This window comes from Manduca sexta, chromosome 16, assembly GCF_014839805.1.
Source record: "Manduca sexta isolate Smith_Timp_Sample1 chromosome 16, JHU_Msex_v1.0, whole genome shotgun sequence".
Classification (NCBI taxonomy): Eukaryota; Metazoa; Arthropoda; class Insecta; order Lepidoptera; family Sphingidae; genus Manduca; species Manduca sexta.
In genome coordinates, this window is record NC_051130.1 from 9,908,892 (window position 1) to 9,934,373 (window position 25,482).

The 25,482-nt window shown below is 38.3% G+C and overlaps 1 protein-coding gene across 5 annotated transcripts; it reads left to right on the plus strand.

Moving 5' to 3' along the window:
- The first annotated feature begins 1,534 nt into the window (after window positions 1–1,534).
- LOC115448853 (E3 SUMO-protein ligase PIAS3) lies at window positions 1,535–14,922 on the plus strand. Of its 5 annotated transcripts, none has more exons than XM_030176427.2 (13): window positions 1,553–1,708; window positions 3,266–3,435; window positions 3,725–3,887; window positions 4,254–4,396; window positions 6,521–6,698; window positions 7,628–7,729; window positions 8,735–8,975; window positions 9,249–9,483; window positions 9,730–9,905; window positions 10,783–11,001; window positions 11,330–11,503; window positions 12,115–12,208; window positions 12,885–14,922. In XM_030176427.2, the coding sequence occupies exons 2-13, from the start codon at window positions 3,293–3,295 to the stop codon at window positions 12,889–12,891; spliced, it is 1,875 nt and encodes a 624-aa protein (XP_030032287.1). In that variant the 5' UTR covers window positions 1,553–1,708; window positions 3,266–3,292; the 3' UTR covers window positions 12,892–14,922. The 5 variants fall into 5 exon arrangements, with proteins under 5 accessions (XP_030032289.1, XP_030032291.1, XP_030032287.1 ...); XM_030176432.2 differs by having other exon boundaries at window positions 10,900–11,001; XM_030176428.2 differs by having other exon boundaries at window positions 4,263–4,396.
- The last annotated feature ends 10,560 nt before the right edge of the window (window positions 14,923–25,482 follow it).

Here is a 25,482-nt window from a genome sequence, read left to right on the forward strand (position 1 = left end):
GACACTTAACGTTATTCTCTTAACTTATTCAAATGCGCACATTCCTCAAATAACAAATATTGGCAGTGGCGCAGTTAATTTCTATCGATATCGATGATAAATGCGCAGTATCAACGTAGGTAATTAGGAAACGGCAATGACGCACATTAAATATCAGTATCCGTTTCCGAGATGCTTCCACTTAAATACCGTTCTGAAACCAAGCTTCAAAATATAAACTATTACGTTTATAAATTCTCTATTTAATAACAGCTATATATTTTTTTATAATCAAAATATGTAATCAAACGAGTGTGTTAAAATGTTTGCCTATTTATACAAATTTGTTTATTCATGTTTCGACAGAAGTGCATATATTATCTTTACCAAATAGTTTTGAATAAGGTTTTGGAATGCGCTCACGTTTGGATATTCTTTTTAAGTTTCAAATATTGGTTGACCTACTTTTATATTTATAAAACTCATTGTTTTAAAATAATTCCAAATGAATAATGAAATCAAACTTTAGCATGTTTTGTGATGTTATATAAAATACATTGTAATAAAGCTAATAAGCACTTCACCTGATGATTTTATATGGTATGTAGGTATATACTTAAAACTTTATATATTTTTCTTATTTTTATTAAAATGGTACTTACAATAATATAAATTTAACCAAGACAACTCATGTTTTAGTTATATTCAGATGATCAAATATTATGTATGCAGTTTCAAACAGATCCAACCAAACATCATACTTTAGCATAAAGCTAATTGCGTTTCTTAAAATAAGTATACATAATATTATATATTCTAGTATTATTGTCGTGTTTTGAACTATTTTTGCAAGTCAGTGTCGGCCTAGTTAACAATGGGAGGACCAGACAACCACTCAGGCCTCGCGCAGTGCCTTACCCAAATATCTATATTAATTTTTTTAGGTCGTCAACTAAGCAAACCATTTTACCTACGAAATTATTGAAATTGTAGTGTTCTTCGTATGCTCCAGGGCTCTCGTGCCGGCTAATGCTGTCACTGCTGCGAGTCGCAACTTCAGTACAATGACTATAAATAAGTTATAAATAATGCCACGTAATATCATATTAAAAGAAATATCTTCATCGTCAAGTTTGTATTGACAGTTAAAATTGATATATATAAAATATATAATTACCAAAGTAATTGACACAGAGCACTACAAGTTATAATATACTCAACGTCACACAAAATTCATTACTTGAAACGAGTTCCTTGCTGTATCCGAATGCATAAAATTTCACATCACTAGTGTTAAGGAAACGGATACACGAATCACTCTAGTAGTCTATGCGTAGAAATCATGTATGAAGTCTTTACAAATTTAGATTTTCAATTTGTTACTGTTATTGTCGCATAAAACTTACACAAAACAATTTAAACGAATATAATAGAAATATGGACATCAACTATGGCAACTTTGAGCCTTAATCACCTGTAAAATTCACAATCACAATAAAAACACACAAATAACAAAATGTTATGTAAAGTCAAAGCACATGTTGTTTAAAAATATATTCTTGTAGTCTATGACCAATGTGGCCGCTAGATAGCAAGCGTCAAGTTATGGCGTTTGCGAGACATTCGTAAATGGTTTTTTTAAATTGTAATTTTTATAAATGTCTGTGTGATTTTGATAACATAAATTTAACATGAGTAGATATTACGATTACGGTAACGCGATATCATGGTGAGTAAACATTGAATTCAACACCTGACAACCATATTGCTGAATTTTGTATACGTTTTCATTTATAAAAACTTATTTGCGTTATTGTTTACCTCATAATTTTATTAATATTGTAACAAAATGATTGTAAATACGTAACAAGTGGTATCTGTCATTGCACCCTGTTGATATTTACCGGGGTTTTTAAAATAACAGCTCTTTACAACCTGTCTTTTTTTTAACGTGGTGGTTACTACTTGTGAGCTATGTCCGGAATTTAGGTATTTATTTGTTGCCATTGTCAGTGCGAGGCAAGTTATTCAAAATAAACAATCGCGTTAAAATAATAAGTGCAAATATAACTACGTTGTGCTTATTAAAGTTCGTAGATGAAAATATTGATTTTCGTAATGGTCTGTTAGGGGTTGAAAGTGGTAAAACCTATTACCAATTTCCGGGCTTTGTGCGTACACTCTACCTTTGATAGATGTTGATAAAAAATGATTTGTTATTGTAATATATGTGAACTGTTGTTTATTTATATTTTGTAATTGTGGTAGAATAAAACTTATTGTTGTTTCTTGGTTTTCGAATTTTCTTAACACTATTTTAATAAATAATTAATTGAATTGTAATTTTTATAAACCAATGCAGCTATATATAACAAACTATCGTATAAGTAAAAACAAGATTATAAAGAGCTGTTATTTTTCATAGTTTTATCCTTGAATTTATTTTTAACAAAAATATTTATGTAGTGCGAAACAATATTGTCTGCCTAAACTGAACATTTAAAATAGTGTACAATTATGACTTTGTGGCTAGATTTTGTGTCATTTCTTATGAGATAAGCTCCAATTTTTAAATGTCACATTATCAGCTTTATAACAATATAAATAAGAAGAACAATTCCCATTTCAATGTCTGCTTAGAATGCTCAGGACACATTCTGCTTTTACATGTTGAATTTGTAAAAAACCTCTCATCATTCAAAGCACAGTAATGTATCACAATAATATTTGAATGCAATGTGAATAACATGGTCCCGCATCCCCATCTAACATTTACTATCATTAACTTACAATATAGTAACTTTTTTTCTGGAAAATTTCATTGACAGGACATTCCCTTATTTCTCTTACCGTTAGATCCTGTCAACTGGACATTAGTGGTTGTCTCAAATATTAAATTGTACACTGTTAATGTACTTTCTCTCCATAGCAACGCTCCTTCACAGCTGCAGTGGAATAATTTGCCAATTTACAATTGCTAAAGGATCACCAACATTCATTTCAAATCGATAACTACAAAAATATGGATATACGGTTTGTTTATACATGAAAAATTAATGCTGCAAGACTTGTTTTAACCATTGACGACTCAAATGGAATTATTCAATTGCAGATGTCTCTCTAGTCAATGTCCCTCATCCCTCAATCCAGTCATTTCATAAGAGAAATAAGGAAGTCCCACCGTGTATTAGTTTGACCAACGTCGAGGAAATTTTCCAGAATACTTCACAGTTATGTAACAGATTAAATTATATAGTTTGTCCATTTTTGGACTGGTGAATTTCAGTTGACATGAGATGGTCGCTCGTCAACAATGGTTAAAACACGATCTTCAGCGAGGGTAGGAAACGCGGCCACCAGTGCGCCCGCCGAAAATGGAACGTCTTCCGAACTTAGAACGCGACTCAAAACCACTGAGAACGGGCACCGATCGCAAAAGGCCTACAATACATCTAGGCAAGTGTCAGTCAATGTCGCGTCCGTTCGCCAGCATGAGCTCGCACCACATGTCCGCTGTAACCGGCGTGCACAGGCCGCCGTTCTGTGTCCGCTGTTACCGTTGTTGTGTGGGAGACTCGTGTTTATTAGCACGTTGGTTTACGGTGTTGGGTTTTAGTTTAAAACAAACATTACATGATTATGACAATTTCAGACTTGCATGATTTTAGCTAAATGTGCACCTTGGCCTGTGTTGGCGGAGATCTCTTTATCAATAATGTTTTTAAGCGGGTGTTGTTTATCTCAGGAACAGTCAACAGTCGTTGTCGTCGGGCGGTGTGGGCCCGGGCGGCGGGTCGCAGGGCAAGGACCCGCTGGCCCCCGCGCTGCCCGGCTCCCGCATGTACCAGCACCCTGCCGTCAGCGGTTACAACACACAAGACTCACGCGCACAGGCTATGCCAGTCTCGGTAATTAAGTTTATATTGCCACCTTTTCATTACGTTTACATTACTTTAACATTATGTTGCGTTACCTGCAGCGCTCACACATTTTGTGTGTTTAAGGAAGCATATGCTACGCGTGTCAAAATGTGTGCAGCTAATCACGTACCCTGTGCAGCTTATGCGACAGCATTCGGCATTCCACAGCTGTTGTGTTGGTTGTATGTCGTAGCACTTATTTTCACACTAAGCCTGTTATCGCGCTGTCGTTTGAGCGGGACACATCGGCCGTGTGAAAATAAGTGCTATTATTGTTTGACGCCGCAGCGAAAGCTATAATATTACGTGCAGTAACAAGTGTAAAAGCAAAGTAGAACAGAAATGCATTGTCAGGCGCGACAGAACCCGATGTACGCGAGCGGCATGTACCACGGGTACAGCGGCGCGGGCGCGGCCACGCTGGCGCCGATGCAGTCGCCGTCGCCCACCGCGCCGCTGACGCCCTTCCCCGTGCATCCAGACGTGAAGTTCAAAAAGTGAGTGCATTGTTTATCTACTCTTTCCTACAGTTAACGGCATATTTTTGGACCCCACTCCATTCACTATCAGGTGCAGTTGGATCACATTGATTGATGATTGTGTATATGACAGATGAAAGTGCATGAGAATGGGATGCACTACACAACGAACATCGACTAAGAAACTAATCGCGCAACGCACCGTGTTTACGTTGGACGTCAAACCGACCAATAACGAGTGTGCTCACGATTCGCGCCTTTAAAAATATCTCCACTAGTTTAATATAGGCTGAGCGCAATAATTTTCAAACATATTTAGTAAACGATTTTGTTTAGATTTTACGCACCAATTTAATATAGCAGTCTTATAGTAACTGTTGTGGCTAACAACCGCTATAACGGTTTGAATAACTGTCCCAAGTCTCAATTATCGAAATCTGATTAATATTTCATGGTTGAAGTCTCAATAATATAACATAGCAAATTGTTTTTGGAAGATTTAGTTTATTATAACGAACAAAAAAACCTTTTAATAGAGTTTATACTAAATACCGTTTAGATATCAACTAATTGACAAAGGTTTAGATTTTATTTATTATCCTAACTTGCTTCTCATACTAAGGCGTTATTCGTTTCAATTGCATTTGCGCAGTCCAAATTTACGAATATAACTGAATATGCAATTTCGAAAAGGTCACATCTCATAAATATAATATCTAGATCTATATCGCGAAATGTACAATATATAATAATAAATAACAACAAAAATTTTGTATTACTAATTGAACCCAAATTCTAACCCCAAAATTTATAAAAAAATGTACACTTTAGAAAATGTATGTTTCCTGAAATTTTTACATTTTTGGACATATGCCCTCTTCAAAATTGCATATTCAACTAAGCTCTTCTATTATGCGCAGTCGGTTCCAAACGTGTTACAATGGTACATGAGCCAATACTGATGTTATGTTTATGCAATTCGGATCGGCTCAATTTTCTTTTGATGGTTGAAGTGGCAATGGGCTGGTCACATATTTATGTCGTAGAACAGATAACCGCTGGAATAAGCATGTTCTGGAGTGGACCTCGTCTTGGCAAACGTAGCGTGGTAGGCCCTCTGGACAGAAGGCGGGACGAATAACACAAGAGGGCCGGCAACGACTGGATGCATAAAGCAGCAGACCGGGCTCTGTGGCGTACTTTGGGGAGGCCTATGTTCAGCAAAATCATCATCTTAATCATCATGATGATTTACTTTGATACTATTTGTTACGTTTAGACCACTATTTTTTTTATACGGATATGGCTAAGTGGCCCCACTGCACCTGATGTTATGTGGGTGGGTGGGGTCCAATAGAGTGTCGACTGACGAGAGATGATTAACCCTCGATTGTCGACACAATTATGCCGGCCTGATATAAACTGATCCAGGAATGCGACGCACTTACGTGCGCACACTATAACGGGTTTTAACACCTAATGTACGGTGGTCGTTATATGGACGGATATAAAATATATTCAGTCCAGCAGTGGACTGCAATGGGCTGATGATGATGATGATGAAACAATGTTGTGCCTCACGCTTTCTGCTACTAAATGCTTAAGAAAAAAATGGTTTGTATAGATGCGCCCCTATGAACACACACACGTCACGCATTTATCCCCAAAGGGGTATGCAGAGGCGCAACCAAGCCACCCACCTTTCGCCGATTGTGTTCCGTCCCATGATATATTAGAGGGCGAACCTATCGCCATATCCGTCACAAATTCCAGACTTCGGGCTGATAATGAACAAAAAACCTAAATTCCACTTTGCCCGATCCGAGATTCAAACCCAGGACTTCAGAGCGCTGTCGTACCGCGCAAGCAGTATAACGCCACCACCGAGGCAGTCCCCCTATGAAACATTGATATGAATTCCTTGCGACTTCTCCAAGCGCTATGACTTATCCTTTAAACGCCAGGGTAGGCAACGACCTGTCTATGCTCCTCACAAGTAACTACTACAGTCCATGCGTGACAGATGCCACTTATCATCAGACTCCCTTGTTTGCCTACTAATGCAAAAAGTGCCCCCAGGAAATCAGAAGTATGGCCTGTCTAATGACCTTGCCATTGGTTAATAAAGCATTATCTATACAGGCTGCCGTTCTACGACGTGCTAGCGGAGCTGATGAAGCCCTCGACGATGATGCCGATGCAGGCGGGCCGCATGCAGGAAGGCACCTTCATATTCCATCTCACGCCGCAGCAGGCAACAGAGATCGCGTCCGGGAAGGACATCGTCGGCACTAGTAATAAATTGGATTATGTTATACAGGTAAGAATAATTACCACTCTATCTAGAATTCTTGTATAGAATTTATAACTTCAACTAGACTTATAGAAAGGTGGTGTTTATAACAATGTCCCATAAAGAAAGTACGAATCACAAGATTGGAAGATAAATCGAGTTTTAGTCTAGAATTTTGAATATAAACTAGGATGTTTAAATATAGTGGTATACTTAAAAACTGTAAATGGAATGTATATGGGAAGTTAATGTTTTATTATGATAAAATTACAAATATGGTTTCAGTGCTTGTGCCTAAAAAATATGTCGAAAACAGGAACATTTAGGCTTGCAATACAAAAAATTAGTTTAATATTCACTTTAAATTTTATAATTATTTTGTACATGTTGCATCTACTTTGATTGGTGTTATAGTGCAATACAATGAATGTTGCAAGTAGGTCTTATCAGGCGTCGTAAAAACTTTCAATCTTAAGAAAAAGTATGTCGAGGTTAATGGTAATATTTGTCGTATCGCTAAATATTTTCAAAAAACAATTATTCATAGATGATAAACTGTTCCATAAGAAAAAAAATGCATTCATATGAATCCTCATTTTAATATGTGAAGAGAAAACATTGTACCCTATTTTTAAGCACATTGTAAGCATGGATGGATGAGTATGAGCTTTGACATGATTAAAGTTAATCTAAAGGAGTGGAGAAAAATAAAATTCATGTATAATAATACCATACTGTAATCTCTGCTTGTTCTTGTAAATGTAGTGTTCACAACAAAGACTCTAATAAATATAATTCATTGTCTCACTACTACACCTAGTTCCAAGCGCAGGCGTCCGCCCCGCACCGCCCCGTCTTAAGTTCAACAGCCTGACAGAAACATAAATTGACATTGACCTTATCACAAATAATTGAACAGGAATGGCTATGTATGTAACTTATTTATTTTTTAACAGGCACAACTGAGGTTTTGTCTCCTGGAAACTTCGTGCGAACAAGAAGATCACTTCCCACCTAGTGTTAATGTAAAAGTCAACAACAAAATGTGTCCACTGCCAGTAAGTATTCTTTTCTTTGTAAATAGTAAAATTGTAACATGCTGATGACAGTACATAAGTGGTGAAGGTAGAAATTCTTAAAAAGGTAACTTGATGCAAAAAAATCCTTAGTTAACATATCACTGCCAATTTAACAGAAAACAAAAATGAAGACTTAAATACATCTAAAAGCAAAGCCCGTAATAATTCTGTTGTATGGACGCTTCGCCACTCAGTACATTATAGGTATTAAAGGAAAACTAATATGGGGGGTCTTTATTAGATCAACTGAAGCCAAACCATGTTTTAGAATTTTTGTCTGTCTTTGTACACGCATCATGCAAAAATTACTGCATGGAATTAAATGCAGTTTTCACTGATATATTGCTAGAGCTCAAACTTAAAATATGGGCTCCATATTATCTGGGGAAATATAAAGCGGAACTTTTATCCTGGAAAAATTTATTCACGAGGCCAGAGCCACCAGCAAAAGTAAATTTTCTATTGAAATAAAACTATAACGTAATATTTACGGATGTTATCGCGGTTATTTATATTTCTAGTTTTCCAATAACATGTTTATTGTATAAGATATACTAACTATGATATCTATGGCGGATATTTCGGCCTTTAAAATTTAACATGACGAAATTTTAAAGGCCGAAATATCCATGCATATTAATTATTTTTACGTTTTTCTTTCAACTGCGAGAACTAATCACTAACTAGACGTGAATTTAAATTCTTTACTTGTCAATACTTGTTTAGTTACCCAGATTAAAGGTGAAACAAAATGTATGAAAAATGGACCTTGAGCTATAACCTTAATTAAAAACTGTTTTGCATTTTTTTTTTTTAGTATCATTAATTATTTGGCCAGACAGCATACATAATATGGTATTGCTTGTTTAAAATTCACAAACAGCAATCAAGCTACCTACAAAATGGAATGTCCATTTACACTGCCCCTAACACATAAAACATAAACTCTCTTCAACCACTACTCAATAATTCAAATTTTACCAGAACCCAATACCAACGAACAAACCCACACCGGAGCCGAAGCGGCCACCACGGCCCGTCAACATCTCGTCACTCGTGAAGCTATCGCCAACTGTAGCGAACACAATCCACGTGACGTGGGCGGCGGACTTCACACGCGCGTACGTGCTAAGCGTGTTCATGGTGAGGAAGCTGACATCAGCTGAGCTCCTGCAGCGGCTCAAGAACAAGGGCACCAAGAACCCGGATTATACTAGATCGCTGAGTGAGTTTTGATATGGTGTTTAGTTCATTTAATAATTTACAATCATGTAAGTATAGTGCAATTTATTTGATTGGGCCAACGAAATTTATTACACCTTGTAGGAGTATTGCGGTGCGACTTGCGTGCTGCAGTCTTGAGTTCGAAACCGATTCAGATACTCTGATATTAGGTTTTTATGTACATTTCCTAGCTTTTCTGAGTGTATCTATTCTGATTCATAAAACGGGGAATACTCGTGATGCCATGTATGTAAATCATTTTTTTCCTGAACAGTCAAAGAGAAGCTCTCAGAAGACTACGACAGCGAGATAGCAACGACGTCCTTGCGCGTCTCCCTCATGTGCCCTCTCGGCAAGATGCGCATGTCCTGCCCGTGCCGGCCGGCCGCGTGTCCACACTTGCAGTGCTTCGACGCGTCGCTCTTCCTGCAGATGAACGAGCGCAAGCCCACGTGGCTGTGTCCAGTGTGCGACCGCCCCGCACCGTATGACACTCTTGTTGTCGATGGGTATGTTGTACTTATCGTCTGAAAGAGTAAATGTTTCAAATAGTTAATTTTGTCTACGAGCATATGATCCAAAAAGGGCTATCGGGAATTAGGGAATTTCATTAATATCTATCGTATATGGCGTCAAAATACCCTTTGTGTGGTTTGATGTTAATACTGTCTGTTGGATACTGATATAACCAAAATTGGTCAAAATTTTATGGTTCTAACAAGACTGTAATGTTTGTGTTATGATGTGTTGTGCAGGTACTTCCAAGAGGTGTTGACGTCTGCGCGGCTGTCGAGCGAGTGCAGTGAGATCCAGCTGCACGCGGATGGCAGCTGGTCTGCGCACGCGCCGCCTGCCCGCGCCGCGCCCGCGCTCACGCCGCACGTGCACGAGCCCGCTGCCGAGCCCGTCACGCTCATCTCAGATGATCTGGGTTAGTGATGCACGGTGCACGTCACTGCTGTCATGTACCAACACTCTCAACATACCGCCAATGGAAACCGCATACTTAAGTCTTACGTGGGATTTCAATTTCATATAAAATTTAAATAGTCAGTTCTAGTCATATTTGGAGACCTTGATTGAATGCTTTCGAACAACTCAAAAAGACCCGTGATATAGAGGGTCATGTAAAGACATCCATATAAGTAGCTTAACAAATTCAAAACTTCATATCCTGTACACACTTGTTCAGGATATGAAGCTGATATGAATTTGATGATTTGAATTTTTTAATTACTTCAACTTTTTTAACTGACTGTACCTCGAGCTGCTCACTGAGACGTAAATTTATATTAGAACCCACTAGAAATATTTAAACAATAAAATATGTAATCAAATTTGATTGTGTTGCTGTTATATATTTATGCGGCTTCTATTGGACATAATCTTGATCTATTCCTTTGTTTTTCTCCCATTTATGTCTCCTGTGTCGATTTAAATAGCTCTTTGGTTTATTTTTGTTTTTTCAGTTTTATTTTAGTTACTAACTATATTTTACTTACTGTTTGTAGCTTTTCGTTTATATTTTATTAAACATTCATGTGTGCAAGTGTTACCAATCCACATACATATGCATGTTCAGATCCAGTCTATGTTGTATGTATATTTCTAGGTTATATACTACTGGGGCTCTTTAGAAGCTTTCCGTTTCTTTATCGAAAACCCCGCGTTGCGCAAAATCTATAGGAGATGCCTATGTCTACAAAATTTTCCATAAACAATACAACAAAACACCAAAGAACTATTTAAAGGTATCAACGTAGCTTTGTATGTAAAAACGTGATCGAAAATGTCGAATGCTATTATAGAAGTGATACCAGTGGAAGGCAGTGCAAGCAACGGGGGTGGTAAGCGCGCGGCTGTAGGCGAGAACCGGGCCGCCAAACCGACTGCTGAGGTGTTAGTCGATCTCACTTCTGATTCAGAGGACGAACTGCCACTGAAGAGGAAGGTGCCACAGCCTAAACCGACGCCGCCCGCCTCCGAGACGAGTGTCAAGAGTGATGACAACTACTCCTCCTCGAGTGGTGAGTGTTGGGTGTTGTGTAGATCGAAATTACATTATAGATGCGAGTTTATAATTTAATTATGTATACATTTTTATATGCAGCAGTCTGATAATTTTCATGTTAATATCATATTTGAAAATATCATTTATAATTAAGGTTATGTTTTTTTTTATTTACAAAAATTGTTGGTAAGATGTGTGTACACTGTACACCGTTACATTGACAATATTTGTTCCTTGTACGTTTCTTTCTAAGTAAGTTATCCTATAGTCACAACGGCTAATTCAGGCGCCCTTATTGCCTTATGTTAGAAAACCATTCTATATAATATACGTTGTGTGTGTAGCGGTGGAGGCGGTGTCGTCGAGCGGGTACCGGTCGCCGGGCGGCGCGGGCGCAGGCGCGTGCGGCGCGGCGTGCGGCGTGATCTCGCTCGACAGCCCCTCGCCGCCCGCCGCCGCGCCGCCGCCCGACCCGCTGCCAGACCGCCCGCATCTCTCCATCACGCCTGTAGACAGATGTGAGAACAAAATAAACACCAACAATTATCTATTCTAAATACTTGCCACCAGAGCTCATCCCACTCGGTGTGGTGTCGATGTAACTCAGAAATTGTCATAGGTTCTGCGATCGGCTGCCTGCCTGAAATCAATCGTCTACTGTGTAATCGAGTTCTAGGTAAATCGTGTCAGGAAAACATCAGTTTCCCCAATACGAGAATCGAACTCGAAACATACTATCAGCCTGCAGTATTTTTGTAAATATTTTTTTAAGAGAATCTTTTTATTTATAATAAAAAAAAAACACGCAATAAGACTTCAGTAGAACCTTGAACCTCGTCGACAAAAATAAGCTATGATACATAAGTTACTTGTGTTGCTCACAGTCTGTCCAAGTGGAACTTCCAATATTAATAGTCCTATTTTGTACCTTGACGAAATAAAAATAGCATATATTATAGGAGACAAATAAGCAAGCTGTGCGCGTATTAGTAAGCGTTTTTCATGGCCCACGGATTTGCAGCAGTGCTAGGTGTTCAGCAGAGCTGGTGGTTACCAAGAACTAGCATTTATAATAGTAGTAAAACACTACACCACACAACCATCCTGTAATATAATGATTATTGTCTAGGCACAAGTAATAACACGGAGCGCGAGGAAGCCGACACAGCGCCGGCACACTGGGCGCCGTACGCAGAGACGGACCGCGACGAGCCTTATAGGAAGTGAGTATTGTGAACAACTGTTTGGTGTGGCGAGGTTAAAGATTTAGCGTACTGCTTTACTAAAAACTGCTCATATATTATAATCGACTGGTTTAAGCAAACTGTTGAGTGATTTAAAGTATGGTGTTGGCAGAAAAAAAGTACAAAATAAAACATATTTGTAACCATTGTCTTCGTAAAATTGATATCTTTTTCCCAAAGAATGACTATGTAAGAATAATATGATGTAAATGGTATAAATATACTTTTATAGCAAACTAAAATGCTGGTAAACAGTGCAAAAAAATTAAGTTAACATTGTTGAAAATTTTAAATTTCGTTTATACAGTACTAGTTGTTCCTCGTGGCTTCGCCCGTACGAAACGCCTTTCCCCCTATAACAGTCCCTAAAACACTACGTCGCTAGCATTATCTATTTAAATCTTTTCCAATAGGAACACATTACAGGGTAAAAATGTCTCTTCTGTTAACCCAGGAAATGGTCTGCCTGTATGCCCAATTTCACCAAATTCAGTTGTTTCTCAGTTTACTTCAAACAAACATTCAGACATCCAAAAATTGTCACAAACTTGCCTATTTACAATATTAGTAAGCTATATGCGTAGTACACATAAATGTTGAACCAAGATATGTAATTACGTATTTAATATTTAATACATGTTATATTTTTATTTAGATACTGACTGAGGGAGAAGAATGGCCGCCCGTCGTACGCCAGCGGCCATTCTTCAGAAGAAGAGGAAAGCTCTCCGTATGCGGAGGTGTCTCTAGTGCCGCAATAGGCGTACTCTGCCACCTCACTCAAGGGAAAACGGGACAACAATATTCAGACAAGAAACATTTGCTTCAATCTACAGCGATCTGGACAGACACCGCTTGCACTAACATAAAGATGGTTGAATGCAACTGAACTATCTCATTGTTGAATATAACAACAGATTTGGTCAGTCAAAGACTGTTTTCGGCTTAAAATACATTCAATTGGACAAGGAATGATAACGGAACAAAGACGAAATTGAGAGAAACAAAATGAGTGCAAATATTTCTCTAATATGGTTGAATGCCCGTATCGTCGAGTTTGCTTTTATTTTCTATAAAAATATAAATTTGAGATGTTTAAAAGCTGTCCATTGAATCGTCACAGTCTGTTACACAGCAGCTAGCTTTTCGTGACTAATGAAAATTAAAGTGTGATTTTGTAATATGTTTAGAAAGTTGAACACTCAGGTGGAGGAAGGAAAATAGTGTTTTAATACACTGTCGTACTGTCGCCGCCGAGCGACGTTTTGTATGAAGATACGAGTTTCCAAATAAAAATGTAAAAACGTAGTCTACCCCGCTGTATGTTAAGACATTGTAAATAAAACACGTTTAATATAAAAGACGAGCACGCGGCCGGATGTAGGCGGCGCTGCGTCTCGTTGGTCTCATTACCAAATTAATATTTAATTATCTTTGTAATTAGTGCAATTGATAGTAATTGTACCTGCTGACTAATAGAGCCACTACTTTATTTATGTGTAGTTCTATAAGCCAACGATATGGGGGCGGACTGCGCCGTGTCGACTCCTCAACAGATAATTATCAAGTGGAAAATATCTGTTACGGAATATAACGTTCAGAAAAAATGGCTTCGGCGTTTATCACGTTTAGTTTTTTTTTTTCGAATCTAACGGGCTTGGAGAGCGATCAATGCTCGCCCTTATTAGCAAAATAATGTAAATTTATTATCAATTTTTATATAGTACATGGAAATTAATGATAGATGAGTTTTTTAGCCTTTCCAAATATTATGTGTAAGGATTACAAGTTCTGCCAATTAAGGCGACGATATGTCACGCTAGGTCGAAGCGCGGCGCACAACAGTGATTGTAATTATTTTGTTGACATACATTGATCATTAAAATCCGAGGCCCTTTGCCACGGTAGGTATGGAATATGGATATTGTATGTATAGTTCTCGATTCCAAATTGAATGTTAGTTTAGTACACTTCAAATTACGTGACTTTGAAATCGAGTTAGCCATAATGCTTTTTTGTCAGCCGCAATGAAAACATTGCGAGGTTGGTTTTGGTACGAGAAAACCCACGAAGACACGCGTTTTAATTTATTTATTCAACCGGAACTAAAGGTATGCGCAATGTGCAAACATTGAATAGAAAATGTGGAAACTTCACGGGGTCTTGCGCAATGTGAACGCGACACGCTATGCGCTACGATTCAATAATTTCTTACTAGAATATATATTTTTATGTTATAATATTTCTGAGAAAGATTGGGCAAAAACATTGACATGTTTATCCAATACGTGTTTTGTATATCAAACTCATCAAACGGTATATTTTGCGCAAATTTAATTAAATTATAGTCGTATTCCGCTGTGTGTGGATGATCAAGTATTTTTTAATTAATTTAACCCCATCAGTATAATATAATTAATATCACGTGAGTTAAATGTGGTAATGAGTAACTTGGACGTGAGTAAAATACTCATTTGTTTCATAAATAAAATGAATAGAATATTTCATTGTGTAAATGTGCTCATTTGTGCATATTTCTAGTGCCGGTTTATGTTAAAATATTTGTATTGTATTATAATGAAGTGAATTCAAGAGTTGTCGCAGCGACATTATCACTTCCAAATGTCACGTTAAATTAAAGTATGTTTATGATTAAGACAATTTTAGGATATAAATAAATGTAAATATTTCCATTATGTATTTTAATACCACCCTTTAATCATTACAACAGTTCGGAAGGAAATAATTATTCTATTTAATTAAGCCCTGAGCACCTACGCTGGACGCTAAACTACTCAACTGATGCAATCTTAATTATATGTGTTGTGTAAGTAACAAATTAATTAATTGCACACAGCAAATTATTATATGATTATTTGCACGACTTATCTTGCAGTTTCTTAACATAATTATAGCAATATATTTATCGCGCTGTCAAATCAAGTAAATCTATTAGCATAACCATTTGAATTCCTAATGGCTATCAAAAAGGAAGTGGATAATAAAGTAAGTAATGAAAAAATGATGATAGTATAGTGCGAGTGTCGGTAGAGCGAGAAGCGGCGCTTGCAGCCAACGACCTCACTCGCCATGCTTTAATTGTCGGATAATTATTGTAATGAATGGGCGGCCGGGGCGATGCTGCTCGCCGCCACAAACTACAACAATCATAATATATCCATTCTGTGGATCAATCTAAGACAGCAGTCTGTGGCGACGCCAAACGTACTCTGTACGCGCCCTTCTCACATTTTTATGCCACCCGGCTCGTAAAAAGTGCTCCGTCCCTGTCATACAAAGGGCGCGCGGCGCGTCACATCTCGCTCGCACGCACACCGCGCTGCCAGGGGGGACACGTAGCGTTCCTCAGCTTGACTTGAATCGAGTTCCGCGGTCGTCCGCCAACTCGACGCGGCGCTGACGTGCGTTACGCTGTCACGATAATTTTGTGTTTCTATTGTGGAATCATCAGTGTTATTTGTTTATCATTTATAACATTGGCCACGGATTGTGCTTCATCAAGGCAAGGATCGGGGATCGACTGTGCGGTGTACTGTACGTGTTTGTGTGAGAGCCGAAGCGAAATACTGTTGTGAAACGGGTCGGCCGTGTTCGTTTATGTTGGATGGTGATTAAAAGTAATTTACTTTGCTTTTACGGTGTTGAGGGCCGATGTTTATCGATCTTACTGAGAGACAAAACGGTGGATTGTTGTCGGTGTGTGGAGACGGCCGGTGCACACGGAGGTGAGTGGGTTTATTGGCGTGGTGTTTCATCCCGCAGGCCGCTCGGGCGGGCGCGAGTCGAGCGTGCAGGCGCGCCGCGGCCCGCGAGGATGCCGCCGCACCGGCCACAGACTAACTTTAAACAGCGGCCCAACTACACTTGCTTCTCTTCAATGCCTATCATTCAGATTTTCATCTCCCTATCCTTCTCCATTAACACGCTTGGCAGACTTGTTATTGGTTGGATGTGTAGCTTGAAACTTTACGATCGTCCATTACCCCTGCACTCAACCCTCATGGCTAATGTAATCTCGCGCTCGTGTTTCTTAAGCCGAAAAACAAAGCAAAGAGCCTCTTGTACTTAAAAGCCAAATACGAGTAGCTAGTAGCTACTAACTTTAGACCCAAGTTCTTGCAGTTGGTAGGTTCTTTGGGTACCTATTTGGCTGGAGTATGTAACTTCTGACCACTAACAGAACAATTAAAAATATGCATCTACTTATACCGACCTATGTTATTGAAAAGATCATTCATTGCACTATAAACAAATTGAGTATGGTTTGCATTAGATATGCATTTACGCTGTGTCTGCATTCCAACGCGTGTTTATAACGCAACCTATATTACAACGAAGTTTATGTTACTTACAAAATGTAGTGTCTTAAACAAAATCCTTACAATGACAGCTTACACAAATAGGTACGTGTCTCAGTAAAATATTAATTCAATATTCTAATAATGAACGACAAATGCAACTCGTCTGCGACTTAAGACTGAGAATAGACGCTTATTTGCATAGCAATACGTTAAGTACCACATAAGACAAATCGACTTCACAAAGAAAACATAAAAATCTATGCTTCGATAGACATGCAATTGTGGTTACCATTTATCTTGTTGATTGTACATCACACGTTAATTACATTTGTTCTCCAATTTTCAGCAATTAGTGTGGTAGTTATAAATAAAACATAAATCTATTGAAGCTTATTTTAATAAATTCAGTATTCATTTTGCATACCAAAACGTATAATTATTTAAATGATAAACAGCTACGATCAAATTAAATTTAACTGGCATACCTGCAGTAGATTTATGGTTTCCTCATTTTTTTTTAAGTCTAAAAATGTTATCAGTTAATTTAGTTTATTTTGTAAACTAAAAACTGCTTTCACAAGCATTCTACGTACACATAATTGTAACACGATTGAATTAAATTTTTATTCATGCTTGATGTAGGAAAATAAGCATAATAATTTCGTTCCATCGTCACTGGTCTCTCTGTAGTGTGTACCCATGCCCAATCATGTTCAGATATCCAAAACGTTTAAGTATTTAGCATTACAATTTCGTACAGACATTAACAATCAGCTCTAAAACCTTAGTTGTACTTATTAAGGTTTAAAATAGGTACAGATCAAGTTAATTCTAACAAAAAAAACGTTCATTCAAAAATTATTTGCTAATTTAAGACTGTAGGACGAATTAACGCCACGGCAGATCCCATGACCCGATAAACTTCATAAAAAAAAAAAAAAAAAAAATCTAACAAAAAAAACGTTCATTCAAAAATTATTTGCTAATTTAAGACTGTAGGACGAATTAACGCCACGGCAGATCCCATGACCCGATAAACTTCGCAGTTCATGAATAAGAAACTTTGCGGAATCACTAACAACGTCAAAAGTTAATTTTTCCAGTGGATTTGTTTTATTCAATACAATTCTGTTAAAACATATTCTCCCAACAAATGACCGCAGATATTGAACCGCGCCGTTTAGATGAACAATGGATAATTGATATTCCCTTCCGCTAACGATAAAACTGTCCATACAAAGCTTCATCAATGAATATTAAACATCGAGCCTTTATAACATAACGTTTGCGCTCAGAAATACCGTCTTTTCAAGTGGAAAATAAATGCAATGTCGACTGAGTTATTTACTCGATCACTTCAAATTCTAAAAGGTTATCTACATTTTATCACAGGTTTTTGAATAAACCAGACGAACACTCAGTATTATTAAATCAAGAATAATATTCCCGTATTTTATTATTATCTATTTGATTATAAAAACTTTATTCCGTTCAGACTTCGGTCCTGCCGCCATCTAAATGACCCTGTTTTGAAGTCCTCACGTTTTATGACCTCTCGTAACGTTTATAGAAATATCTCACCTAATATATAAAAACTATAAAAGTTAATTGGCTAATATTAAAATGAAATAACACATAATGCCTGTTATAAATGTTGTAACATTTATAAAGAACTTGGTTTTATATTCATAGCTTCGTGTTCGAAGACTTCACTAATCGGATTTATTCGACTGGCATATTGCGTGTGCTACAAAATTAATAGTCAATATGCGCCAATTCCACGCGACCTCATTACGTATAAAACATGATGTCATTATAATAGTTTTTCATACGCACGCAGCGAGCAATATGTCTTATAATTCTATACACATTTTGAGCGCACAATTGGCAAAATAACAAATTTTATCGGAAATTTTCAATGGGTGAGTTGGGGCGAAGTTAAGTGGATCGTATTCCCGGATTACTTTCGCGTAGTGCGATGTGAAGCCGCGTGGAGTTGTACACCGGCTGCCGCCGCGCGCCGCCTACAAGCGGGCTCGTACATCGGCTAATAGCTTCACATTCTGAGTGAGTAATGCCCTTCCCTAATGGGATAATGGCACGCCCGCTCGCCCGCACGAAATATTTATAAAGCGGTGTCAACAAGCGTCCGAATGTTTGCCTTCCCATTTAGACGGCAGCGGGCGGACAGCCGATAAGGCGATGCTAAGAGCCGCCGGTCATAAACGGCTTGGAATTACACGATAAAATTTCCACAGTTCAGAATTCCAATCGATGTCTGGGATACGGTGTGACGTCATATCGTTTCTAGTTTCTAAGAATTGAAAACACGAGGGCATCATTATTTGATTTACGTTTTTGCTTACAAAAGTTACATCTAATCATGTTGATTTTCTGCTATAATATTTACTCAACGATTAACCTGTCTGCGGTCGTGGATTGATGAGTGTGCTGTGTACTGTTTGTAAATTACTACTTTTCTGTGTAAATATGGAGACATCGTCTAAGAAACACCTTATGAAACTTACAACAGCTCCTACATTCTAATACCGCGCCTCGAGCAAAGTGTAAAAGGACGTATTTGCGGCGTAGCTCGTGAACTCTTTATAAAACATTATACCGGCCATTCACAATGGAACATTGAAGTGTCTCGAGTGCCCTAAACTACGCTGTCGAGCTCGATGGCACTTAACAATGATAAGTAAACATCTACCTTGTTGTACGTTAGGAAACAGAGCCGTGTAAATAACATTTTTATGTTTTCACCCCGGCCCTTAGAGTTGATAGGGTTAGTAAGAAGTTATAATGGCGGTGTGTGCGGCGGCCGTGTGACGACTTCACCGGACACGTGTGTTGTCCACGCTCAACTATAATAAGCTGTCGCACGGCCGTTCCGCTTTCTCATTTCCTTTTACAGGTAGTAAGTACTTCTACCTACATTAGTCGGCCTTCTACGTCTTGCTTACGTTCCAACTTCCAACGTTACCATACTGTGTTTGTTTTTTCTACTTAAACGATTGATAGGCATTTAAAGATTTATATATTACTACCTTTTGCTTGCGCCTCTGGCCGTTCGAGAGATAAAAGTATCCTATAGCACTCAGGAGTAATGATGCTTCCTATAAAAAAATGGTTTAGTAGTTCCTGAGATTAGTGCGTTAAAACAAACTTTTCAGCTTTATAATATTGTATAGATTACATTATACACGCCTATTATAAAAGTGGAGACTAAACACGTCCTAATACTAATTTTAGTTACATAATAATGTAGGAGCTCTCCATATATTATAGGGATTCATAACGGGACTTCTGCCCGTTTACTCATTCATTTGTTAAATACACTGTGCAATTTAAGCGTAATGTAGATAATTCCAACGTCTCTTAAATAAAAAATAAAATAAATAATGAAATCACTTAGGTCGGTACGTAATTGTAAATCGGTATTCGTTGATTCGAAATAATCTTGTTAAAGCGCACGTATCGGGCTAATAAACTGAACCGATCATTCGACTTGGCGTCGGTGATTAAATACGATTTCAACGACAAATTGGTTCTCAGTGGCGCGTTGTTCGACGCGTTAGAAAACCAGCAAATAACTGTCACAGTCTCTCTACAACGTGCGTTCGTGTCGTAACCAAACTCATTTTAAATCAACTGTAATTTATTGCCATTGTACTTTATCTAGCGGTAGCCGACTCGTCGATTTATCCAAGCAAGTTGTCTGATAGAATCTCTCTTGCTGTATCCTTGGTAATCCACTCCAAATATGGCTTACGCAATGCATTCATAGCATTAGCATAAAATTATTGCGGACTGGATTAAAATACACGTAGGTACGCGGTACATTAATGAAACGATCCCGTTGCGCGTCGCGTTTCTAAATGAAAGAAATCAACACGAATATTTAAAACTGTAGTCTCGTTAGCGGTGCGCTCGGAGGCCGGAGTATCCAATTTGTAGTAAGTTTTTGGGCGCTCGCAGCGCTGTGGGAATCGCGGCGGGCGGTCCGCGAAACAACACGCTTTGTGTACAAATCCGCGCTGGCTCGCTGGCTCACTGGCTGCCAGCCCTGCTCCTTTTCATGGCATCCGTTATTGTGCATCGTACTTATTGCCTCGCTCTTTGTGGTTCGAATGTTGTCCGCGAATAGAATCGCCGGGAGGTTTTTCAAACACGCCATTGTTCGCGCGTTCGATAGGTTTTTAACAAGTTGTTTGTCCGTGTATCTATTGGTATCTGGACTGTTGTGCGTTTGGTGCGCCCGTCGTGTTTTTACATCTCCCGTGCACAATGTTATCGGGCAAGTTAATCGGTTATAACGGTGTACGTCGAGATTCGATAATGATATCGAGATTGGATTGTAGGTATTAATTTAATAAATTGTTAACTAAACCGTTATCTATTCGGTTGTCGGTGGTTGTGAGCGCGCGCATGCCCCCGCGGCCCTCTCGCCGCCGCGCGCTTGTCCGCTCAGCAGCACTCTATTAAAATCACACTTGATTAGATCTCAGCGCGGTTTAATTGAACACTCCGCTGTCGGTATGCGCGCGGCCGTGCAACCCAGCGCGTCGACCGACGTGCACCCGGCACAACCGCCGCACAACACAATTCTCCCTGGAGAGAGAATGCTCCCCAAGTTTCTTTTTTCATCTTCCGTTCTTATTTCCTTTCGTATTTTTTCTCGTGTCCCCTTTGTTGGACTTTTCATATCTTTCTCTTTTCCAGATGGATTAATTTTAATTTAAATTCAAAGACTTCTCATTTTACGATTGCCGTTTGTATTGTGTGCCTTGTGTCGCGCTGCGGTGCTGGCGGTGCGTCATCGTTCAAATGTTTTTTGTTATTCGAAGCGACATGGTCTTACACGATAGATGGGATATTTATCGGAGGGGTCGCGGGATCACGGCGCGCGCCGCCCACTGGCAATTTGCCGTCCGCCCGCGGCGCGCCGCACTCTGCGCTCGCCTGTAAGACATATTCTCAAACTAAACGCTATGCTAATGTAATGGGGCTCCATTTGATCGCAGCCCACGGCTAATTTCAAATTTTCAATGAGACGTTTGTGGCAGCAACTTTATTACATGATTATGTTCGTATTAGATCTATCTCGTAATTGTTATACTTGTTAAAGTTGGACCTTCGCGCAGTTCAAATGTGTTTACCGAGTTGTGTATTTCATCCAAACAGTATTATGTCATCAGTTGGTATCATTCGATAAACGTCGTGAGTCAGGTGAGAGCGTTTTTGAATTATCTTTTGTTCGTACGTCGGGTGTATCTACCTGACAACGTAACAATGGTGGTTCCGAGAACAGTCGAGTCGGACTGGTCATTACCGTTTACAAAATAATTGCAGGTTTGATGCACTTAAATAAAACCTGCACCGACGCATTTCACCGTTATTTATTTCGAGTACGTAGCGTCGGGAGTAATTGCGTTGTAAATATTTATTCATGGCATTTCGTCGGTGCCGCAGAGCACTGAGCAGCGTGTGGAAGCGTTTCAAAGGTTTTTGTTATCTGTTTCGCCGTTTGGAAGTTTGGAAACGACAACAGTTACGGCTGACAGCTTTGTGTTTGTTAATCACGGTTGTTCCAATGCCATTATGTGTGACAGCGCGTTAACTGACAATGTTGCTTGTGTGTTTACTGTTTACCATTTATGCAACATCACAACGCGCGCGCTTAACACTCAATTGACGTGTGTTTCTCAACGAGGTTATGTGTTTTCGCTCGGCGGAACCGGTATGCGTGTAGTGTAAGGCGGAGTGAGTCGGGCTCGTGTGTGCCGAGTGCCGACTCGGTAGCCGGATCGTAAATCACTGTGCGCGGCGGTAATGCGTAGATAAGAGCTCTCTCATTTGTTTTCCCATTTCCCCGGAGAAATTTCTTAGCGACGTTTACCACGCAATATGACGTAACGAGCAATTACCCCGGCTGGCATTGGCGGCTACACGCAAATGCCGACATTTTCATAGACTCCACAGCGACGACACACGTTCGTATAAAATTCAGTCTCATATTTTTTTCTCTTTGCCATGTTGACTTTTAAAGCCAGCAGCGGTCGACTTATTATAAAAGGAGTTAAATCCAAGCGTGTAGGTCTCGCGGATGCCATTATCGTAAACAGAAGCGGGCCTATCAATCAACGCGCACAATTAAATAAAATAAGCCGTGCAATTACAAATGCAATTGGCTGAACATAGAGTCGATACAGCGGCGGCCGAGCTGTGAGCGGTACAGAGCGTCGAGCGCCGGCACGGCATCTCGCTTGATTAAGGCCAATTACAGTCTTCACGCGATTACACTGTCGCGATTTACGGATAACCCCACCATTTAAAGAGAGACGCCTCTTTCATTACGATGCCATGGACTGCCATACCGTTCTCCATGTTCGAAGGCTTAATGATCACGGGCATGGATTAATTTAATCGCCGCGCCGCATTGTGATCATTCTCCAATGGCAAATTACCGTCGTCGACTGCGGACTCGCAGTCCGCACAAATATAACATTTATGAGGAACTGTTATGTGTCAGGAACAATAAACTAGTTTGGTTGAACGGAATTAATGGCGCAGAAGTGGAGCTACACTAACATTATGTAAGTTTAGTTTGGAGCGGCGGGCGGCCGCGGCCCGGTCGGCGAGGGCACCCCGAGATGCTCGCGATAACAGCTTTGCTTATCGTGAATACAAATTGATTGTAATTTAAGTTCGATTTAACTCGCAATGATACCTTTTATGTGTGGCGCAACTGCCAACTGCCAACGCAGACCTTCTTATTTAGATATTTTATTTCCACTGGTAGGAATTTATTCATGTCCACGGGAGATAACAATAAAATACAAAAAAATGACACCGGTTTTTATATCGCTCCGAGAGTTATTTCTTTATTGTATAATAAGAAAGTTCTAGCTCTTATTATTTATGTAAGCTAAAAGATATCCTTTTGAGGATTTGCGTCTATTTTCTATCTGCATAATAACTTGGTTCGTGGAGCAACTTTCTAGAATCCGCTTTACTTTGTTACAATACTTAATCGGATTAGGGATTTACCTTGATAAACCTGGATTCTTTGCAGAGTACTAAGAAAAAGAATTTTGTTTTATTAAAGGTTATTAGCCCGTGTTTTATACAGAAAGGTATGAAGATTTAACCGTCTAAGTGTTCAATTCTAGGGGGGATTTAGGTGTAATATGGTATATGCTAATATTATGATTATTAAGCTGAATATAATATAGAAACCACTATAAGTAATACAATTTATGTTATGTTCTGTTTTGTTCAAATATTTTCAAACATAGCCGAAAATATTACATTGCGTAGGATGCTAAGAATAAAAACACACATATGATACATAAAAATATTTCTCAACGATTTCGTCATCGATCCAATCATCAAATCGATTATGGTTAATTAATATTGATTGATATTCAATCGATATAATGGAATCGAATTAAAATCAATGGAGTGTGGAGCGAGAGGGCACGATGTCGAGAGCGGGACGGCTGTAGAAGGTCGACGTAGAACCAGTTTGGTTGGCTGCAAGGTGTCGTCGGCCAGGTTAAGTGCGGTGTATTACCATCACCGGCCGCCCTTTCGTGTCCGCTTATCTGGTCTAGGCAATTTAAATAAGCCTATTGAATGGTACAATGAAGCCTCCAGCGCGATCATAAATAAACAAACCCAATGAGTGTGCTTTAATGTTTCAGCTATGTTCGAGATATAAATGCTTTGATTAGTAAATATTTTATGTTTATATTTAGTTTTGGAACTCGGAGTAGGATTAAATAAAATCGTTAACGCACATGCGATGGTTTATTAATCATTGTTTCTACTGATTCTGGCGTCATAAAGTGCTCTAATTGTTTTTCTTAATAAGCGTTTCTTTTTTATTGTTTATTTTTTAAGGAACAAGTATATTTATCGTATTACCAAAGGGTTTTTTTTATGTTTTTTTTCGTAGGTTTTTAAAGCAATTATAATTAAATAATTAATTGTGTACACCCTTATTTATTAATTACAATTTTAAAAAGAAACCTGTTTCCCCAAACGGTGCATCAGTTGAGAACATGTAAAAACCGCTACTGCACTTACGACCAGCGACACCCGTTTAAAAAGCATTATCTTTATTAATATACGATTATGTTAATATCTTTTGTTGTTACTACTGATCGCCATATTTGTTACGTCACTCAAAAACATAATCTCCACCAGTCGCTTGAACTTTTAAAAAAGCTATTAACTTCTTAGCAGGAGTACACAATACTCAGTGAAATGGTTCCGTTTCAGATCACACACTCCTACTTACACAAATTTGAATAAATCACCATTAGTTTATTTTGCAATTAAAAAATAATAAACAAAATTAGTGACAAACTTGCATATTATTTATTATTATACCTACACGCTTCCACAAGGTTATGTTAGATGAAAAAATGGAACGGTGGAATAAATTCTTATTTTATTTTTATAAATTATTATTTAATCGTTTTAATTAAAAATAATTTGAATTTATATTAAGAACAAGATATAGGATTGTGATTTAGAATTTTATTTCAGTGGCTTTAATTTGGAGACATTGAGTACAATAAATAACATATTAATAATTAAATTATGTAGTTCTCGTTTGATCTCATTAAAATACAATTCACATGATAATATTCCGTTTATACCTTTTAATGATAACAAAACAATGACAATAATTGTCATTGATTTTATCAGTATCATGTAATGTAACATCACTATCAAGATATTTGTCCGCTTAATAATATAGTAAGTACTTAATATATTTAAAACTAATAATTCTTTATTAAACTTAAGGTATTCTTGCTTCGTTGAAGATAATTCATTAACGTTACATTTCTTTAAAAATCCCATTATTGGCCTTAATTGTAACAAGAAAAACAATGCATACTTTGTAAAATTTATGTG